Source organism: Macaca fascicularis, chromosome 9 (assembly GCF_037993035.2).
Source record: "Macaca fascicularis isolate 582-1 chromosome 9, T2T-MFA8v1.1".
Lineage (NCBI taxonomy): Eukaryota > Metazoa > Chordata > Mammalia > Primates > Cercopithecidae > Macaca > Macaca fascicularis.
The window spans coordinates 64,474,649-64,494,546 of record NC_088383.1 but is presented as its reverse complement, the minus strand read 5'-3'; the positions used below and the strand labels follow the sequence as shown (position 1 = coordinate 64,494,546).

General features: G+C 37.7%; 1 protein-coding gene across 18 annotated transcripts in view; it reads left to right on the top strand.

Annotated features, from left to right (window-relative positions):
* The window catches only part of NRG3 (neuregulin 3), a 1,122,850-nt gene that overhangs the window by 351,694 nt on the left and 751,258 nt on the right, over positions 1–19,898 (top strand). For 9 of the 18 annotated variants that reach the window (XM_045361986.3, XM_045361985.3, XM_045361981.3 and 6 more), the window contains exon 2: positions 6,469–6,546. The exons of the other annotated variants lie outside the window; for them this stretch is intronic. In XM_045361986.3, the coding sequence (XP_045217921.2) occupies positions 6,469–6,546 (78 nt within the window). The remainder of the gene's footprint in view (positions 1–6,468; positions 6,547–19,898) is intronic. 18 annotated transcript variants of the gene reach the window in all.

The window sequence follows — 19,898 nt, the reverse complement described above, 5'->3', positions numbered from 1 at the left end:
GTCTGTAAAGGATTTTATTTCTCCTTCACTTATGAAACTTAGTTTGGCTGTATATGAAGTTCTGGGTTGAAAATTCTTTTCCTTAAGAATGCTGAATATTGGCCCCCACTCTCTTCTGGCTTGTAAAGTTTCTGCCAAGAGATCCTATGTCAGTCTGATGGGCTTCCCTTTGTTGGTAACCAGACCTTTCTCTCTGGCTGCCCTTAACATTTTTTCCTTCATTTCAACTTTAGTGAATCTGACAATTACGTGTCTTAGAGTTGCTCTTCTCAAGGAGCATCTCTGTGACATTCTCTGTATTTCCTAAATTTGAATGTTAGCCTGCTTTGCTAGGTTGGGGAAGTTCTCCTGGATAATATCCTACAGTGTTTTCCAACTTGATTCCATTCTCCCCGTCACTTTCAGGTACACCAATCAGATGTAGATTTGGTCTTTTCACATAGTCGCATATTTCTTAGAGGCTTTGTTCATTTCTTTTTACTCTTTTTTCTCTAAACTTCTCTTCTCGCTTCATTTCATTCATTTGATCTTCAGTCACTGATACCCTTTCTTCCAGTTGATCGAGTTGGTTACTGAAGCTTGTGCATTTGTCACATAGTTCTTGTGTCATGGTTTTCAGCTCTATCAGGTCATTAAAGGACCTCTCTACATTCGTTATTCTAGTTAGCCTTTCGTCAAATCTTTTTTCAAGGTTTTTAGATTCTTTGCGATGGGCTCGAACTTCCTCCTTTAAAAGCTCACAAAAGTTTGATCATCTGAAGCCTTCTTCTCTCAACTCATCAGAGTCATTCTCCACCCAGCTTCTTTCCATTGCTGGCAAGGAGCTGTGTTCCTTTGGATGGAGGGAGACGCTCTGATTTTTAGAATTTTCAACTTTTCTGCACTGCTTTTTCCCCATCTTTGTGGTTTTATCTACCTTTGGTCTTTGATGATGGTGATGTACAGATGGGGTTTTGCTGTGGATGTCCTTTCTGTTTGTTAGTTTTCCTTCTAAAAGTCAGAACCTTCAGCTGCAGGTCTGTTGGAATTTGCTTGAAGTCCACTCCAGACATTGTTTTCCTGTGTATCAGCAGTGGTAGCTGCAGAAGAGTGAATAATGCTGAACAGCAAGTGTTGCTGCCTGATTGTTCCTCTGGAAGCTTCGTCTCAGAGGGGTACCCAGCCATGTGAGGTGTGAGGTGTCAGTCTGCCCCTGGTGGGGGTTGTCTCCCAGTTAGGCTACTCGGGGGTCAGGGACTCACTTGAGCAGGCAGTCTGTCTGTTTTCAGATCTCAAACTCCATGCTGGGAGAACCACTACTCTCTTCAAAGCTGTCAGACAGAGACATTTAAATCTGCATAGGTTTCTGCTGCCTTTTGTTTGGCTATGCCCTGTCCCCAGAGGTGGAGTCTGCAAAGGCAGGCAGGCCTCCTTGAGCTGCAGTGGGCTCTACCCAGTTGGAGCTTCCTGGCCGCTTTGTTTGCCTACTCAAGCCTCAGCAATGGTGGGTGCCCCTCCCCCAGCCTCGCTGCCGCCTTGCAGTTAGATCTCAGACTGCTGTGCTAGCAATGAGGGAGGCTCCGTGGGTGTGGGATCCTCTGAGCCAGATGTGGGATATAATCTCCTGGTGTGCCGTTTGCTAAGACCCTTGGAAAAGCACAGTATTAGGGTGGGAGTGACCCGATTTTCCAGGTGCTGTGTGTCACAGTTTCCCTTGGCTAGGAAATGGAATTCCCTTCCCCCTTGCACTTCCCAGGTGAGGTGATGCCTCGCCCTGCTTCAGGTCTCGTTCATTGGGCTGCACCCACTGTCCTGCACCCACTGTCTGACACACCCCAGTGAGATGAACCCAGTACCTCAGTTGGCAATGCAGAAATCACCCATGTTCTGTGTTGCTCATGTTGGGAGCTGGAGGCTGGAGCTGTTCCTATTTGGCCATCTTGGAACTGCCCCCAGTAAGAGTATTTATAAACATAAATTTAGGTGGGTGTTGTAGAGTTCAATTCAAGTTCAAATTTGGGGCTTTTTGTAAACGTTAGTCACAGATTAATTGCTGACATATTGTACCCCTTATTAGGGATACAGCATTATGATAAATTTCTAGGAGAAAAATACCTAAATTACATTGTGGTCATGTTTCTAGTGGAAATAAAACTTAACCTAGAAGACAAAGCCATAATTATTCATTCAAATATGATACTGAATTGCTGTGTGGCCATCGATAAACCACATAACTTCCCTGGACTTTTTTTCATTTTTTTTTTTATTGGGGATGGTATTAGTTACCACATTAAATGTAATTGGATATGGTGTAAGGGCAAACTAATTTGTAGATATGAAATATTTTTGAACTATAGAAGACTTTTGGACTTAAAATGGTAATGATGATGCAGCCCCCTTTCCTCATGAAAAATAATTTAAAATAACAAGAAGGAAATTCCACCTTTATTGAAAGGAATCTTCAGCCAAATATAGGAAGAAGGGCTCCAGAGCCCAGTATGCCGTTTCAGAAGTAGATGGTATGCCTGTCTGAGAAAACAATCTCCTATTTGCAAGAATGCACTCTGTGGCAAGTGCATGCCTGGAAGCCAGTGAACATGAAGCAACTGGAGGATGGGAGGCTGAGTCAGGAGACACTGAGACTTACCACTTGTATGAAAGGAGTCAGAAAGTGGAGCAAGCTGGAAGAGAAACTCCTTTAGAAGCAGTCCTGAGTGCCATCTCTCTCTCGCCTGGGGAGAATCAAAGGCTAAACTAGACATAGGAGTACATTTTTGTGCACTTCATGGTCAGCCTCTGACAATTACTGTTGTGCTATATCCCACTCTGACCCTCCTCCCATAGTTCCAAATACTCACTATATTCAAAGATAAATTGCCAGCATATAGTCTATGAAGACTCACCATGTGAAGAAAAGACCACTGCAGCATAAATACCATTGTATTAAAATAATTAGAATAGAAAGCAGTTGAAAAATATTCACCAGGAAAATTTTGTCATGGAGAAAATGAAATTAATTCCCAAATGTATTACTAAATTAAGCAATATACAGTAACAATACAATAACTTCTTTGAAATAATGTCTCAAAGCAGACATTCAGGAAACAGAAAATTCAGAAAGAAATAAAGCAAGGAAACAGAAGGAAATGACTCTTAAGCAGATAAAACAAGAAAATTAATATATTAGTTTGTTCTCACGCTGCTACAAAGAACTACCCAAGACTGGGTAATTTATAAAGGAAAGAGGCTTAATTGACTCACAGTTCTGCATTGCTGGGGAGGCCTCAGGAAACTTACAATCATGGCAGAAGAGGAAACAACCATGTCCTTCTTCACATGGCAACAGGAGAGAGAAGTGCAGAGTGAAGTGGGGAAAAGCCCCTTATAAAACCATCAGATCTTGTGAGAACTCACTCGCTATCACAAGCACAACATGGGGGAAACTGCCCCCATGAGGTCTCTCCCATGAGGTCCCTCCGCCAACACATGGGGATTACAATTCAAGATGAGATTTTAGTTGGGGACACAGGGAAACCTTATTAAGTATAGGGAAGAATAGTAGAAAAGAATGTTAAATCTAAAGATACATTGGAAATAACCTAAAGGAGAATAGAAACTGAAAATATCAAAAAGCATGTGAAGATTGAAAAAATGAAGCAAAATAGATTAACATGAACAACGAGTTAAAACAATTGTCAGGGTAGATGAATGAAAATAATTTGTTAGAAAAGTCCAAACAGAAAACAGGGAAGTTCAGCATACACATAAGTGGTATGCCTGAAAAGGAGAAATGAACATACGGAGAAAAAAATGTTTAAAGTTACTTTTTCCAGATGTGAAGAAGTTTTGAGAATAAACATTTTTGACTTTAATCTTTTGTTTGGAAGCCCAACATTATGAAAATAGTTATGCAAAATGATCACCATCAATATCCTAATCCACTTTCCTTTCAAAACACAATCATCCCTTGGTATCTTCAAGCGATTATTTCCAGTGTTCCCAGAAGATACCAAAATTCACTGATGCTCAAGTTCTTTGGGGTATGTATTCAGAAACCACCAATATAGAAGGCCAACTGGAACAGGGAATCTTTTGGGGAGTCTGAAAGGAGATTAAGTCCTAAACAAAGGGTGACCTCAGAATTCCTCTCAGTAACATTCCACATTAGGAAAAGAACAGGTCAGTGCCTCTCCAGTGCTTTCAGGAAAAGGCAGTGTAACCCATGTTCCTAAACTCAGTCAGTGTATCTTTTAAAGTAAGGCAACTGACAGTTTTCAACATGTAGTACTGCTCAGAATCTAGTTGCCAGATTCCTTTAAAAATATTCTGACAATAAAAATGAATAGAGGAATTATGGCAAAAGAACTGTTGATAAACATTAAATGTGTTGAAAATATTAAATATTTCTAACTGTAGTAATAAGTAAAAATATTTCTGAGAATTATGTTTACAGAACAGAATGAAAATGTTACAAAGGATAGTAACATTGAAAAAATGTATCTGATACAATTTAGGATGAAAAGTGGAAGAGAAGGTGAGAGGCAGGATACATATGGTGAATTCTTCATCTTTTATAGCTGAAGGCAAAAAAATGCCACTTAGTGGTGATGTATTAAATAACATAGCATAAACATACAAAGGCATAAAAACGTAGTAAAACAAAGTGTGTAAACAGTTAAAATTAGGTAATGCAATAAGAGAAGTGATTGGAGAGTAAGTGGAGGTATAAATTTTGTCAGTATTACAGTGAAAAGTCAGTAGATAATAGATAAAGAAAAAGAAATATCGGATTAAAAGTATTATATTGGCCAGGCACAGTGGCTCATGCCTGTAATCTCAGGACTTTGGGAGGCCGAGGCAGGTGGATCACCTGAGGTCAGGAGTTTGAGACCAGCCTGGCCAATATGGTGAAACCACATCTCTACTAAAAATACAAAAATTAGCCGGGCATTGTGGCAGGTGCCTGTAATCCCAGCTGTTCAGGAGGCTAAGGCAGGAGAATTACTTGAACCCAGGAAGCAGAGGTTGCAGTGAGCCGTGATTGTGCTGCTGCACTCCAGGCTGGGTGACAAGAGCGGGACTCCGTCTCAAAAAAAAAATAAATAAATAAAAAGTATATCACATTGTATTTAAAAGATAACACAAAAGGTAATAGAAAAACCTGTGACCTTCAGATTATTAATAATAAATTATTAATAGTAACACAAACAGGCACAAAAAGAACGAAGTGAAATATTGAAGGAAAAAAAAACTAGTATCATCATCAGGCATACCAAAACACAATATAACTGATTCTGAAAATATCTACCATATTAATAAGGGCACTATTTATCAAATTTAGTAAGAAAGTTATTTATTTTCAGAAGAAATCAATAGGAATGGATATCTATGCATCACATAACATAGACTCACATTCCATAATGGAAAATCTACAGAAATTTCAGGGCAAAAGAGAAGAAAACATATTAGTTGCAGGAAACTTAATTCAGTGTGTGAAAACTATTAGTAAAAACTTGTAAGCAAATAGAAGACTGCTAAAACATGATTGATTTCAAAATGTTACATATCATTGTGTTTTTCTTCATTAAAGATATGTCTTCATAAATTCTCTAAAATTTTTAAAGTTTTCTCTTAAATTGGATTAATGGTTTCTGAATTAAGAACATTTAAAAAAATCTTTAAGAAACTGCTTTCAACTTTATCTTTCAAGTTTCTGTGCTATTCACACTTAGTCTTCACTGACTCCTACATGAACTGAAGCTCTAAGTGTAGGACTAAGAGCAAGTGTTAGAAATTTGGAGGCCCTACTACGGTAGGTCTCTCAGTTTTGTAAAGAATCAGATGCTCAGTTGGCTGGAAGGATAGAGAAAGGAAAAATAGAGTCCCTTTTCTCAAAGCCCCCAAGTCCAGCAGGGAAAACACACCTTATATATCATAATAAATAGAATATGCAAGATAAGCTCCAGTGTATGCAGGAGGAAAGGGACTTTGGTGGAAGCAGCTAAAAAGATCTTGTAAAAATATAAATTGGGTCTTATGATGCAAGAATCCAGCCTGTTTTAACATGGATTGGATGACTTACTTATTCAGAGACTTGGAACAAAAAATAGCGGATATGGATCACAGTTTTCTGTGATCGTTGGAGGAAAAATGTGACAAAATCCTATATGCTGTCCTTGGGATACCCTCCTGACATCCCCATTCCCTCTCTGTTGCTTGTGCTTACAGTAGAGATGGGTCTTCTCCTAACAGGCGCTTCTCAAATTCCAGATCTCATTTTTCTGTCTTCTCTTAGGTACCTCAGACTTCTGACCTTTTTTCTGGTTACTAATACAGACTTTCATTGTTTTTCTCTTTTTGCTGCATCTATAAATATTGTGATTTCTCAGAAATTTTGTTTTGTATGTGTTTATGAGACAATTGGCCAGATGAGGCTACAAGAGGAGACACAGGAGAGACTCAAGAAAATAAAGTATTTTTTACTCACAGGTCCTAGAGACAGGAGGCATGCCATACATGGCAACATGGGGAAGACCAGAGTGGTCAGGAGGCAGAAACAGGAGCAAGGTAAGTTGTAAGGCATGGCCTTTATTGGGGTTTCTGAGAGAAAGGTAAGGCAGGGTAGGATGAACAATTTAGGACTACTTTGAATAATTTCTCCAGACTTTGGGAAACAGCAGTGTTCTCTAGTTGCCTGGTACCTGGCCCTGGGTTGCTTAAGACAGAAGAATATTGTTTCCGGGGTATATGGACAAGGTAACGGAAGTGTGGCTCTGGGTTGGTTAGTTTGCATGTCACAGCATGCTTCAGGCTGATCCCTTTTCTAGCTTAAGAATTGACTAGCCTTAGGCAAAGGCGATCTCTTCCCCAGTTAGAAAGATTTTCTAAGATATCAAAACATCACAAGGTACGGACAATTTAAATACACAATTATTTGCAATACAACCTTGTTCTGGGCCTTCTTTTCCCTCACTTTCTTCCTATCATGACTTTCCATTCCGTAGCCTAAAATGCCATCTATCTTCTAATGACTTGCCTGACATTCACTCTTGTGTATCTAACTGCCTCTTTGCCCCATGAATTTTCAAATATGTCCAAAACATACCTCTTGATTCTCCTCCCCACTCTTGCTTCTCCCCCAATCTTCCTTTTCAAGATAAATGGCACCATCAGGCAACCAGGAGGTCAAACCAGAAACCACTGGCTTCTTTAATTCCATTACCCTTCCTTTCCTATCCCACAACCACCTATTCACACCCACACTTAAGAACCTTTTAACCATCCACCCTTCCACAAAACTTGGTTCTTCTTTCAACATAAATCTCAAATTCGGCAACTTCCCTACACTTCTACTGCCACTGCCACCACCACCCTGCACCAAGCAAGCCACTTTCATCTTACCCCTTTTCTGTCACAGTACCCCCCCATCATATTCTACACGTTTATACTCCTAGCTGCTGTACAAACCATTTTTGATTAATATTGGTAAAACAAACTATATCACTCCCCATCTCAAAGCCATTCTCACTGATTTCTAGCTGTATTGAGGATGAAACATGCAAACCTTACCAGGGTCCAAACGCCTTCCCAGCATAACCTGTTCTCTTCTCTGTTTTTTCCAACATAATTTTTTTCACTCTTCTTTCCTCCGCAATTCATTACGCTCCAATACCAATGGTCTTTTATCAGGTTCTGGAACCGTTTTCCTGGTCTTGATTTAAAGGAAATTTAATTAAATAAAGATCTCCATAGAAAAACTGTCTCTGTCTACTCTGTCTAAATTATTCCCTTCCGATAGTAGTTTCCATTTCAGCAGTTTGTTTCCTTCAAAGCAGCTGATCACTGTTGCAATTATATTTACTTGTGACCTTATTTTGTGTTTTGTCATCTGGACGTTATGTTCCAGGAGAGTAGGGATAATATGAGTAGTTTTCTCACCATCAGATCTCCAGTTCCATCACAGAGTGGTAACATTATAGGCACTCAAGGGTAGGAACATACAGGACATACCCAATAAATCATTGTTGAATGAATGATTTAAGTTCAATTTGTTACGATATTTTATTCAAAATAGGGCAATCATTATCAACAAAACATGAAAGAGAAAAATGAGAGAGAACCACAGCAGGGACAGCATCGTAAAAGTTAACTGGGATTTGGGCTTCCATTAGTGGTCTCAGCTTACTAAGATCTTTATACCAAGTCAAGTCAGGAGAGGCTGGAAAGAGAGCTGAGATGGCTGGCTGGCAAGGCTGTCTCCACTTCACCTTACCTGCCGTGGCTGTGACCATGCTATGCACGGGTCTCAACTAATAACTTTCTTCCTTCAGCCGTGCTTGTCATGTTACTCTGTAATCGGGATGTGTTTATATTTCTTATTTTGGCAGAAACACTCAAGAGAGGGGACTTGATTTCAGTCTCAACTTACAACTGCTCTCTCCAATAATTCTTGTGTGTGAAATATCCTAATTAGACTCAGTGTCTTCCTTGCATTCCCAGCAACTTGAGTGACAGATAATTCTATTAAATGTGGGGAGCAATGAGTTGGGCAGGGGTTAGCGAGCGATGGCCTGAGGGCCAATCCAGCCTGCCACTTGTTTTGGTAAGCAACAAATTTTTTGGAACACAGCTGCACCCATTCATGTACGTATTGTTCATGACTGTCTTCCTGCAAAAATATTAGCCCTGAGTTGATGGATATTGATGGTGGAGTTCACAAAGTTGAAAAATAACTTATCTGCCCCTTTACAGGAAAAGTTTGCCAACCTCTGGACTAGAGTATGATCTTCTTTATTCTGAGCCTTAGATACAGTATTAGGACAGTTTAACTATTTTTCTAACATCTCTATTTATACATTATGAATTAATTTTGGGGAAAATTGGATTTTGTTTACATCTTCCAGTATCATTTAGTTCAGACCCTATTATGTTCCAAGCATTTACTTAATCGATAAAGAAAGCTTTTTGTGACCTTTCCATCCCAAGTAATCTCCCATTGCTCTTAAGGCCTATATTGTTTTACCACCCATAGCACTTTATCTCTCATAGAGCTCTATCTCACCTGGTGCTTTATCTCCCGTAGCACACAGCATTTTGACCTTGTATGTGAATCATGTATGTGCATGGCTAATCTAGCCTACCGGGTGGCATTGTGTAAAGAAAATTGTATTTCGAGAATGACAGATTGCTAGGCTCTGAGCTGCATAGTAGTTGGGATTGTGCCTCTTTTGCTGACCTGGAAACTTGTCCAGTGTGTGTCACTTGGTAGACGTTTTATCATGCATGAATGAGTCCGCATTGTGCCTCTACATTAATAGAGACTTGCCTCCTTGCTTTTTGTAGATGACAGTAGAACTGGATCTATGATGAGCATTATGTAGCATGCCCCATCCGTGCCAGACATACACACAGACACACACAGACACACACACACACACACACACACACACACACACACACACACACATACCTTACTCTCAATAGTTTCATGTGTCCACTGTTTCTAATCAGTAAGTTGAGGGTATGTCTGGACACTGTACTTTTACAGTTAGACGTTAGACTCTTAACTCTCATTTACCAAAGAACTTTGAACAAGATACAAAAGATGACCTTTAATTTCCTCATCTTTTAAATGTAGCTAATCACAGCCACCTTCCAGGACTGTAGTAGAAGTAAATGAGATCGCAAGCACGACTGGAAGGAGCTGGCACAGCCCATAACTCACTGGAAGTGGTCAGTAGAGGTCAGTTTTGTTCACAACCAAGGCCTGTGACTTCCACTCCAAACTGCTAAGGGAAGCCCTGCTTCTCAGTTACTTGAATTATAGTCTCTAGGAGTATGAAAGCCAGGGTGCTCCTTTAAATTTCCTGCTCCCCGTGATTTCTGATCCCCTCATTCAGTCTTTGCCATCCTTGTACATTGCATTACAATCTGCCACACTGTGGAAGCCAGAACTCTGAGTCATTATTGCTGTTTCCTACATCCTTAAGGCCTCAAAAATCTTTACTCCGTCCACTTCTCACTTAGTTTCTCAGTCATCTGCTTAACCCAAATGATGATTTTCTTTTCCCTGGTCTGATTGAAAAATCTTCGTCCTGGCTGCCCGCTACCTCCTTCTCCATATGAAAACTAGAACTCTTTTTTTAAGTTTGAGACAGAGTCTCGCTCTGTTGCCCAGGCTGGAGTGTAGTGGCACGATCTGGGCTCACTGCAAGCTCCACCTCCAGGCTTCACGCCATTCTCCTGCCTCAGCCTCCTGAGTAGCTGGGAGTACAGGTGCCCGCCACAACGCCCAGATGGTTTTTTTGTATTTTTTGTAGAGATGGGGTTTCACTGTGTGAGCCAGGATGGTCTCGATCTCCTGACCTTGTGATCCACCCGCCTTGGCCTCCCAAAGTGCTTGGATTTCAGGAGTGAGCCACCGCGCCCAGCCTAAAAAAAATCTAGAACTCTTAAACACATATATCAGACAATGTGTTTTCAAAAACTCCTAATGATTTCCCATGAAGACTGACATGATATCAAATCCCTATGCAGTGGTCTACAGGCTGTCATGGAGATGCCTCTAAATTAATTGCATATCTTGGAGTTTGTTCACAGTATACCAGGCTCAAGGTCCCATGAACTGATGTCTGTAGCTTTAAAGACCAAATTATTTTCTGCCTCTGCACTTTTGAACGTGTTATGCCTCCTCCTTGTAAATCTTTCTGCCTCTCTTCACAAAGGTCACTTTTATATCCATCAGGTGTCAGTTAAAATTATGCTGTTGGAGATCTCCATGAATACTCTGTTCTTTTTGTCATTCCTTTTCTTGGAGTCCTGTTTTTCCTGCTTATTCTTACAACAATTTGTAATTTTATAGATGGATAGATAGCAAGCATTTACTTATTTTTGTCTGACATTCCTATTACTTTGTGTACTCTGTGAAGGCTGAACTATGTCTGCTTCATTCATTCATTGGTATATGCTCAGCCCCAGTGCATTTTTTTTGCTATATAGCAGTGCTTAATATATTATTCTTGAATGAATCAATCAATCATTCAATCAATCAACAATACTTTTAGGCAAATTTACCTCTCCCCAGCATATTTTCCTCTGAGTATAAATGGCTGGCTGAAATTCTGGCCTGTAAATAGAAATGTATATTTTCTAAGAAGACTGTGAATATAACAATGATTTGAAAAATGAACATAGGTTCTTACATGACTTTAAGAAGATAAGACCCTCTCAAGATGATGCTTTTCCCAAATCTAGTAACAGGACAAAGTAAAAGCATTTTATTGCTTTATTCTTTAACATTTTAATTTTCAAAGAGCTTGGAGAATTCTCTTTGAGGTTTAGTGCATGGCAAAATGTAATATGAAAAAGTGTTGGTTTCAGGTTACAATTTGTAAAAGAAACATGTTAAGATATCTTTCAGCAATCTCAGTATTTCTCCGTAATCTTAAATTTGAAGATACTGATTTTAATATATTGGTAGTAATCTTAAAGTTAATATTCCACTTTAGCTGCACATCTCAAAATGATATACAAAACAAGGATTTCGATTTTAATTGGAATTATAAAATGCTTTTACAAAGCCTGAATTTGCCCATAGCTCTTGAATATTCCTTTTGTAATGTTGTTTTCCCATTTTAGAATTCAGCAAAAGAAACTTGAATTCAGACTACATTCTAAGCATCAATAAGGATAACAATCCTGTAACACAGACAAATATAAATGCCTGTTCTAAACAAGCTTAAAAAGAAAAAAAAAGTCCTTATTGAGTACGTAAAATATCAAGTTTTTGCTCATTAAATCATCATCCATGAGGTGGATGATGATTATCTCAATTTTTTATCTCAATTTTGCCAGTGGGGAAAGAGTCATACAGAAAAGTCCCTTGTTCAGTCACATTGGTAGTAAGTGACTGTAAGGATTTGATTGCAAGTTTCTTAAACATCAAAGTTCAGGTTCTTTTCGTTCCTGATTGCCTTCTGACTTTTTGCATCATCCAGTTCTTTTTCTTTCTCTACCCCAACACTTTTCCCCATTCTCCATTCTCTTTCCCCTACAACCTTGAGAAAACCATTCTAATTTATATAATGTGTACATTTGGATTTGTGTGTGTTCTTACATGTATTTTTTTTTGTTTACTTCATGCTAGTTTCCACTTTTATGATTAAACATCCTACTTTTCAGCTCACATTGTTGTGTTAGCATATAATCTATCACTTCTCATTCCTGCATAATTCTTTCCAGTAATGGAAAACTGGTTTTCTTCTAACCCTCTACCATCATAAATGACTCTGCAGCTAAAGTATATATTTTCACATAGACTTATGCAACTATTTATTTGAGCTATATAGGATACAGCATATATCTAATTATGAATTTCCTCTGTTATAGGGCCTATGCCACTTATTTTTAGTGCATTATTTTTAGGTTACACCATATATATGTGTATGTGTGTGTGTGTGTGTGTGTGTGTGTGTGTGTATATATATATATTTTTTTTTTTTTTTGAGAGGGGAGTCTTACCCTGTTACCCAGGTGGGATCACAGGCATGTGCCACCATGCATGGAAAATTTTTGTATTTTTAGTAGAGACAGGGTTTCGCCATATTGGCCAGGCTGGTCTCGAACTCCTGACCTCAGGTGATCCGGCTGCCTTGGCCTCCCAAAGTGCTGGGATTACAGGTATGAGCCACCTCTCCCGGCCAGGTTACACCACATTATCTAAAGATTTTTCTGTGTCTTTACAACCGTTTTTTTCTTTGCCAATTTAATTGGTGTAAATGATATTTATTGTTGTTTTAATTTATCTGATTACTAATTAATTTAAGCATCTGTTTACCTATTAGCATTATTAGTTTGTCGGTCTTAAATATTACAAATATCCTTCCTCATTCTGTAATCTATGATTTTTTTTTTTTTAATCAGCATCCATTGGGATGACTAAGCTGGAAATGTAGGCATCATTCTTTTTTTTTTTTTTTTTTTTATTATACTTTAAGTTCTAGGGTACATGTGTACAACGTGCAGGTTTGTTACATATGTATACATGTGCCATGTTGGTGTGCTGTACCCATTAACTCGTCATTTACATTAGGTACATCTCCCAATGCTATCCCTCCCCCCTCCCCCCTCCTAACAATAGGCCCCAGTGTGTGATGTTCCCCTCCCTGTGTCCAAGTGATCTCATTGTTCAATTCCCACCTATAAGCGAGAACATGCGGTGTTTGGTTTTCTGTTCTTGTGATAGTTTGCTGAGAATGATGGTTTCCAGTTGCATCCATGTCCCTACAAAGGACACAAACTCATCCTTTTTTATGGCTGCATAGTATTCCATGGTGTATATGTTTTCTTAATTCAGTCTGTCACTGATGATCTATGATTTTTTTTTTGCTTATTTTTTGCTGCCTTTGCTTTAAAAGTTCTTTACTTCCTCCAAGTCATAAAGTTATTTTCTCATGGTTTTTTCTTACATCTGTGGGTTTACATTTTAGATTTAGATTTTTATTCCACCTTTGTATCTGCTGTTAGCTTAGTTCCAGTTTTATTTTGATATGTAGTGTGAGCCAGTATTTATAGTACGATCTATTAAACAATGAAATAGTTTAAATATTTTTGTGTTGTATTCACAAAAAGAAACTTATTTTTAACTTCTAGGGAAAGAAAAGTGACACTTAATATTATAATGCTTTTCCCATAATAGAGAATACTGGCATTTGTTAAATGAGTGCAAGTCATATTTTATGTCTGTTTTGAATTTGATCAGAAAAAGTTTTTCCTATTTGTGCGAGTCTGTAAAGGCACATTTCCTATTGTTCTTTCTGCTTTAGCCTAGAGTTCTCATTGGAACTGACATGACATAGGATTTTACGTTAAATAATTAAAGGAAAAATAACACTTCTTCCCCCCCAGCAATTAATATACCACTATCAATATATTATATTATTTTATCAGTTTAAATGGAAAACTGAAATTAAAGAGAAATTCTCTATTAAAGATAATTTATTTGAATTGGTTAATTATATGCATTTGGAACAAAAAATGATCATTAACAGACTTCTGTCTTTTCCAAATACGAACATGAAAGTGTAGATTTCAGATACGTAAAGATGCATGTTTTATTATAGCATTATATGATTTTAATAGAATTATTTTCCACTAAATGATGATTGCTTAAGAATTTTTGAAGAATGGAAGTTTTGAAGCATGAGCTAGAACTGAAGGGAAGATGAAGACTCTGAAATGGTTGCTAATTCCATTAGGGGAAAAAGACTTTTCAGTCAGTCACTCGAGTGTCCACAGAGAAATGTCTGATGCTATTTCAGGGGACAATCTAGTGGAGGAAGATGGCCTCAAGTGAAATGCTTAGTTGATTATGTAGTTCGTTCCAGAATAAATAGGCCATTTACTTTGTCTGAAAGTTCAACAGATTTGGATTTCAGTCAAATGGAATGGCATTAGATCTTTCTTTATGAATGTTGATACAAGTGTGTTTAAACAAGACTTCTGTCAGTTTTTATTAATAATATTCTTATTGGTTCAGTTTTCTTCTCCCTCATTTGCTCAATGCTCTAATTTTGTGGAGGTCATTTTATTTTTGACAACATTATGACATCGGCAAGTAGAAGCCTCTACGATTTTTTTTTAAAAAAACCCTGTTACAATGTTTTATTCTTATAATTTTGTAACTTTCTTAAGCAAATGCTGTGGAGACAAACTGTAAGAGGAAATGTTCTTTTTAAGGGTGCACACATTTTGGAGATGAAATTCCTTGAGTTTTTGGGAGAAAATAAGACACCTGCTGATTCTCTGAGCTAGAATAATTTATACTTTTCTATGAACATTAGAGAAGTGATATACTTTAAGGAGTGAGGACAAAAAATTGCCAAAAGACAACACTGCATTTGAATTATAGATGGCATCTAAATGATAAAATGTATAAAAATAACACTGAAAGATAATTTCTTTGTCATAACTGAGAGGGGAGCAGTAGTGTATAGGAGAGTTTGCCACACAGAAGATCAAATTTCAGCTCTGACATTTCCTACTTTGAGAATCTAGCTGAATTACAATTCTAAGCTTGTGTCCTTATCAGTAAAATGTCTGTATCTGACAGTATGCAAGGGGTATCTTTTGCGCCTAGCTTAACTGGGCCCTCAGCTATTAATTTTTTTAATTTTTCCTTCTGTCCTCTATCACCATTCCCAGATTCTTACACTAAGGACAACTAAGCTAAACATTAACCATAAGGAAGACACATTGTTTATTTTATTAATAGCTAGTTTAACACATAATACATTTTAAATTGTCTGCCTATGACTAATGGTAAAAGAGGTAAGTCCTTATTTCTTTAGAGAAGTAAAATAATTGTCATTTATTTACAGTGATCTTGTAATCTTTGTTCTTTTGTGGTGGTTACTAATTATATCAGTGTCAAACTAATTATATTAAGTAATGGAGGTTAAATGCCCCCAGTTATTTAGAATACAAGAATGGAATATTTTGGCATTAAAGAATGACTTTTCTTTTGGAAGTACATTGCAAAGTCTTCCTAATATACATATTTGTCAATTACCATCTGTGCAAAGCAACAGATAGCCGCTCAGTAACATTTCCTGGAGTGGACTGGAAGGATCTTTCTCACCATATGACTCTGAGACAGTTAGAAACCCACCAAATTGAAGATTATTTGATGGAAATTCACAGCACATACCTGGCTGATACAGTTTATATTAACGTGTTTCTTCAAAGAAACAATAAGCTCTTTTTTTCAATAAGGAAAATATTTTTATCTGGGAAAAACTGTACAACATTTATACAGTGAATGATATTCTTTTAAAATAATTTGTTGTAAGCCTTTCCTAACAGTGGGATGCGAAAAACTAGAACATGTGCAATACAAGTGATATTTTAAGAAGACACTCAGAAATGCAATCCAACTTCAATTGTGGATGTCCCCCGTTTTGTTTGTTTTCTACGTCTGGAATTTTCTTGTCATAAAATTCTAAATTATTTAAGGTGAATATCCTTTGCAAAAGATAGTGTCTAAATTATGTCTCCAGAAAAGTTAGAAACCCGCAGTTTCAGGAATATTTTTATTGAGTACCCATCAAGGGCCAGAAAATGTATTAGGGACAAAGAACATTTCTGTAAATAGAACAGACAACGATATTTGCCCCTCTATTGGGCTTGTATTTTCCCTTTGAGTAACCACTATGTGCTAAGTGAAATGTAGTCAATTTAAAATGATTCATTTATAAAATAATAAGAAAAAAGTCATTTATAGGTACAACATTCTTTCTAGGGAGTGCAGAAGCTGAAGTTATTGTTTAGCTGAGACCTGGAGAGGTTTGCATATTCAAAATTGGGGAAAGAACTAATTACTTGTATTGTAGAAGAAGACGTTGGAATTCTTGTGGAGGAGATTTGGTGGAGAGAGAGGGTGGGAGTGTGAGAGAGAGTAAGAAAGAGAAAGTGAAGTACATGTGTTTCCCAAATGTTGTGTTTCTGTACATCGCAGCCAGGGAACCCATTCACCACCCATCTGGCCACTTCTGCCTTATTTACAAATTTTGATTTGCTGGAAAGGGAAGTCTACTGGCAAATGCGCTGTCTGTTTCTCAATGATACTCCTTGCCTGAGTTTCTACCTACAGTCTGAGCCTTTTGAACAGAAAATGTTAAGGACTTCCCTTTACGGATCGTGCTTAAGCCTGAGGTTGAACCTACTTGATCCTTAAGAAAAGCAAACAAAGCAAAACTCTCAAACAGAAAGCATTGCGTACTTATTTCCTCCTACAAAATTTTCTTGCGCACTGTGTTGAAGGGGCTTTGCTGAGCTTCACACATTTCCTTCATACAACTTTTACTGCATGTAAAAGAGACCCACTCCAAAGTTAAAGTCATTTGTTGTCAGAAGAGGAAATCAAACCAGAAGTAAAAATACTGGATATGTGAAAAATATAACAGCCTTCTAGTAAATATGCAAAAATCAAAATATGCAAAAACTCAAACAGCCTTCTAGTAAATGCAAAGCCTTCTAGTATTGGAAATGTGTTCATTACTGATAACTAGAAATATCTCTAATAGCAGAAAATAAACAGAAAATGGAGAAGACATAATCAAAGAAATGATAAAAGAAAATGTAACTTAAATTTACAATATAAGTGCCCAACACAATTTAAAATTTAAAAAAGACAAGCTGAAGGCACATATTTATGAAAATTCATAATACTAGGGTTAAAGACAAAAATTTTAAGGTTTTCAGATATAAAGATTAAGTGAAATCCTAATGATTAGTACTCAGAATGACTTTACACTTTTCAACAGTATTCCTAGAAATTAGAAGAAATTTCAGCAATGTATTCATATTCTGAAGGAAAATAATTGTCTTTCAGTCTGAATTGTCATGATTATATAAAGTTTAAGTAAATAAGTTACCCCAACTTTCCCATAGTTAATTTTTTAAAGAAACATAGATCTTGACTTCCAGCTACTACACAAATTTTTAACTTTGAGGTAACTGCTAACCGAGCTCTGATGGTAAGTAAAATTTATATTTCTTTTCTTTTGGGTACAATAGCTATATCATTATACAGAAAAGGAGAGAAATTGCTACGCAAGATTTAGTGATATTTTCAAGGATAGTCTTTAATGGGAGAAATTTCCACTTGAGGTAAAGATCTGCCTGGAAATTTTTGTTAGACTTAACTGTTTTAATATTAATTATGATGCTATATTTTTCTGAATCGGTTCAAGGAGATTAATAGTCAAAAAAAGAAGGTGTGCAGATAGTTGCTTAATGAGATCTGGGAAGGAAATTTGGAATCCTGTGTTCTTTCCATCATCAACAGGCATTTTACCTAAAAGCCTAGAAAGACACCATTGTGATTTTTTTCCTTTGTTCTGTAACTCTTTCCCATGGCTTGCACAGTGACAATAGCATTCATGCTGTTCACCTGGCAGGGAACCTAATTATGGCTGTTTTATCTGAAGCTCAGATAATTTCAGAGCTCTTTGAAAAGATTATTACCTTAATCTACCTGTTAAGTTCTTCAGTGCACTTATGAAAACCATAGCATCAACTCTGTAGATTGTAAGAGAAATCTAGAATTTAGAAAGATGGAGGAGTGAGCCAAATGAGCATTGAATTAGAAGTCTGGAGACCCAGGTTCTGGAACTATTTTTGGGTAGTTGACTTCATCTTTTTGGAATGCCATTGCCTAGTCAGAAAAATAAGGACGATGGAATAGGTGGTCTTCTCAGTCTAAATTATTTTGTTTGTATTTTCTTCTCTACTTTGAATTCTCAAAAGTATTTTGCTTTAGAAGGGTTCTATTAGTATGTTTTCAGTTCTAAACATACTAATACTATGATGATGTAAAGCAGCGGTCCACAACCATTTTGGTACCAGGGATCATTTTTGTGGGTAACAATTTTTTCACCGGCCAGGGGGTACTGAGAGTGGGGGATGGTTTTGGGATGACTCAACTGCATTACATTTATTTATTGATGGATTGATTGGAGACGGAGTCTCGCTCTGTCACCCAGGCTGGAGTGCAGTGGCTTGATCTCTGTTCACTGTAACTTTCATTTCCTGGGTTCAAGCAATTCTCCTGCTTCTGCCTCCCGAGTAACTGGGACTGCAGGCGTCCACCACCACACCCGGCTAATTTTTTGTGTTTTCGTAGAGACGGGGTTTCACCTTGTTGCCCAGGCTGGTCTCGAACTCCTGAGCTCAGTCAGTCTGTCCTCCTCGGCCTCCCAAAGTGCTAGCATTACAGGTGTGAGCCAGTATGCCTAGCCAGTGTATTACATTTACTGTGCACTTTATTTATATTATCATTACATTGTAATATATAATGAAATAATTATATAACTCAACATAATGTAGAATCAGTGGGAGCCCTGCGCTTGTGCTCCTGCAACTAGAGGGTTCCATCTGTGGGGGATGGGAGGCAGTGACAGATTATGAGGCATTAGATTCCCATAGGGTGAGCCTAACCTATATCCCTCGCATGTGTAGTTCACAATAGGGTTCGCACTCCTATGAGAATCTAGTGCTGTGGCTCATCTGACAGGAGACGGATCTCAGGTGGTAATGCAAGAAATGGGGAGTGGCTGTAAATACGGATGAAGCTTTGCTCACTCACCTGCAGCTCACCTCCTGCTGTGCAGCCTGATTCCTAACAGGCCAAAGACCAGTACAGGTCCATGGCCCAAGGGTTAGGGACCCCTGATGTAAAAGACTTATATATGTTGGTGAAAAGAGCAGACACAGAGGAGACTCCACACACATGGATTTAAATCTTGGATTTATTCTTAGGGCCAGTGTCATCTGGACTGGATTATTCTGCCTCTCTGAGATTCACCTTCTACAACTATAAAAAGAGAAACATGGCAGTTAGCTTTCAATATTTTTTAAAAATTGCTAATAATATAAGTAAAGTACCTGACATAATAAAAACATTCAATTAATAGCAACTGTTATTTGTGCGATGCTTTCTAACTTAAGGACTAAGACATGAATTTAACCACACAGGAATTCTCATTTTTGAGAAGACAAAGAATGAGGAAAATCTGAAACATATTGGAAATCATTAATAAAATTCTCCTTTGATCAGCTATTTATTTCATTTCAGCGTTCTGTAATTTGCCCTGCTCTCGGGTACGTTAGAATACGTTTATCCTACTTCACACTTCGAAAAATCTGTGCAAATGCCAGTGATTGTAGCATTAGCCTGATTTTTTCCCAGTCTTCTGGGTTTTTTTTGACTCAACATATATTGTGAAACACTCAGGTATTTATTCCTCAGGAAAGTATGACATGTGAATGAGAACTAGAGAATAAGATCTTGTGATAATAAATGTTTGAGGTTAGTCCCCCTTTGTCCTGGCAGTTTTCACATGTCACTGCTTACTCTGTGG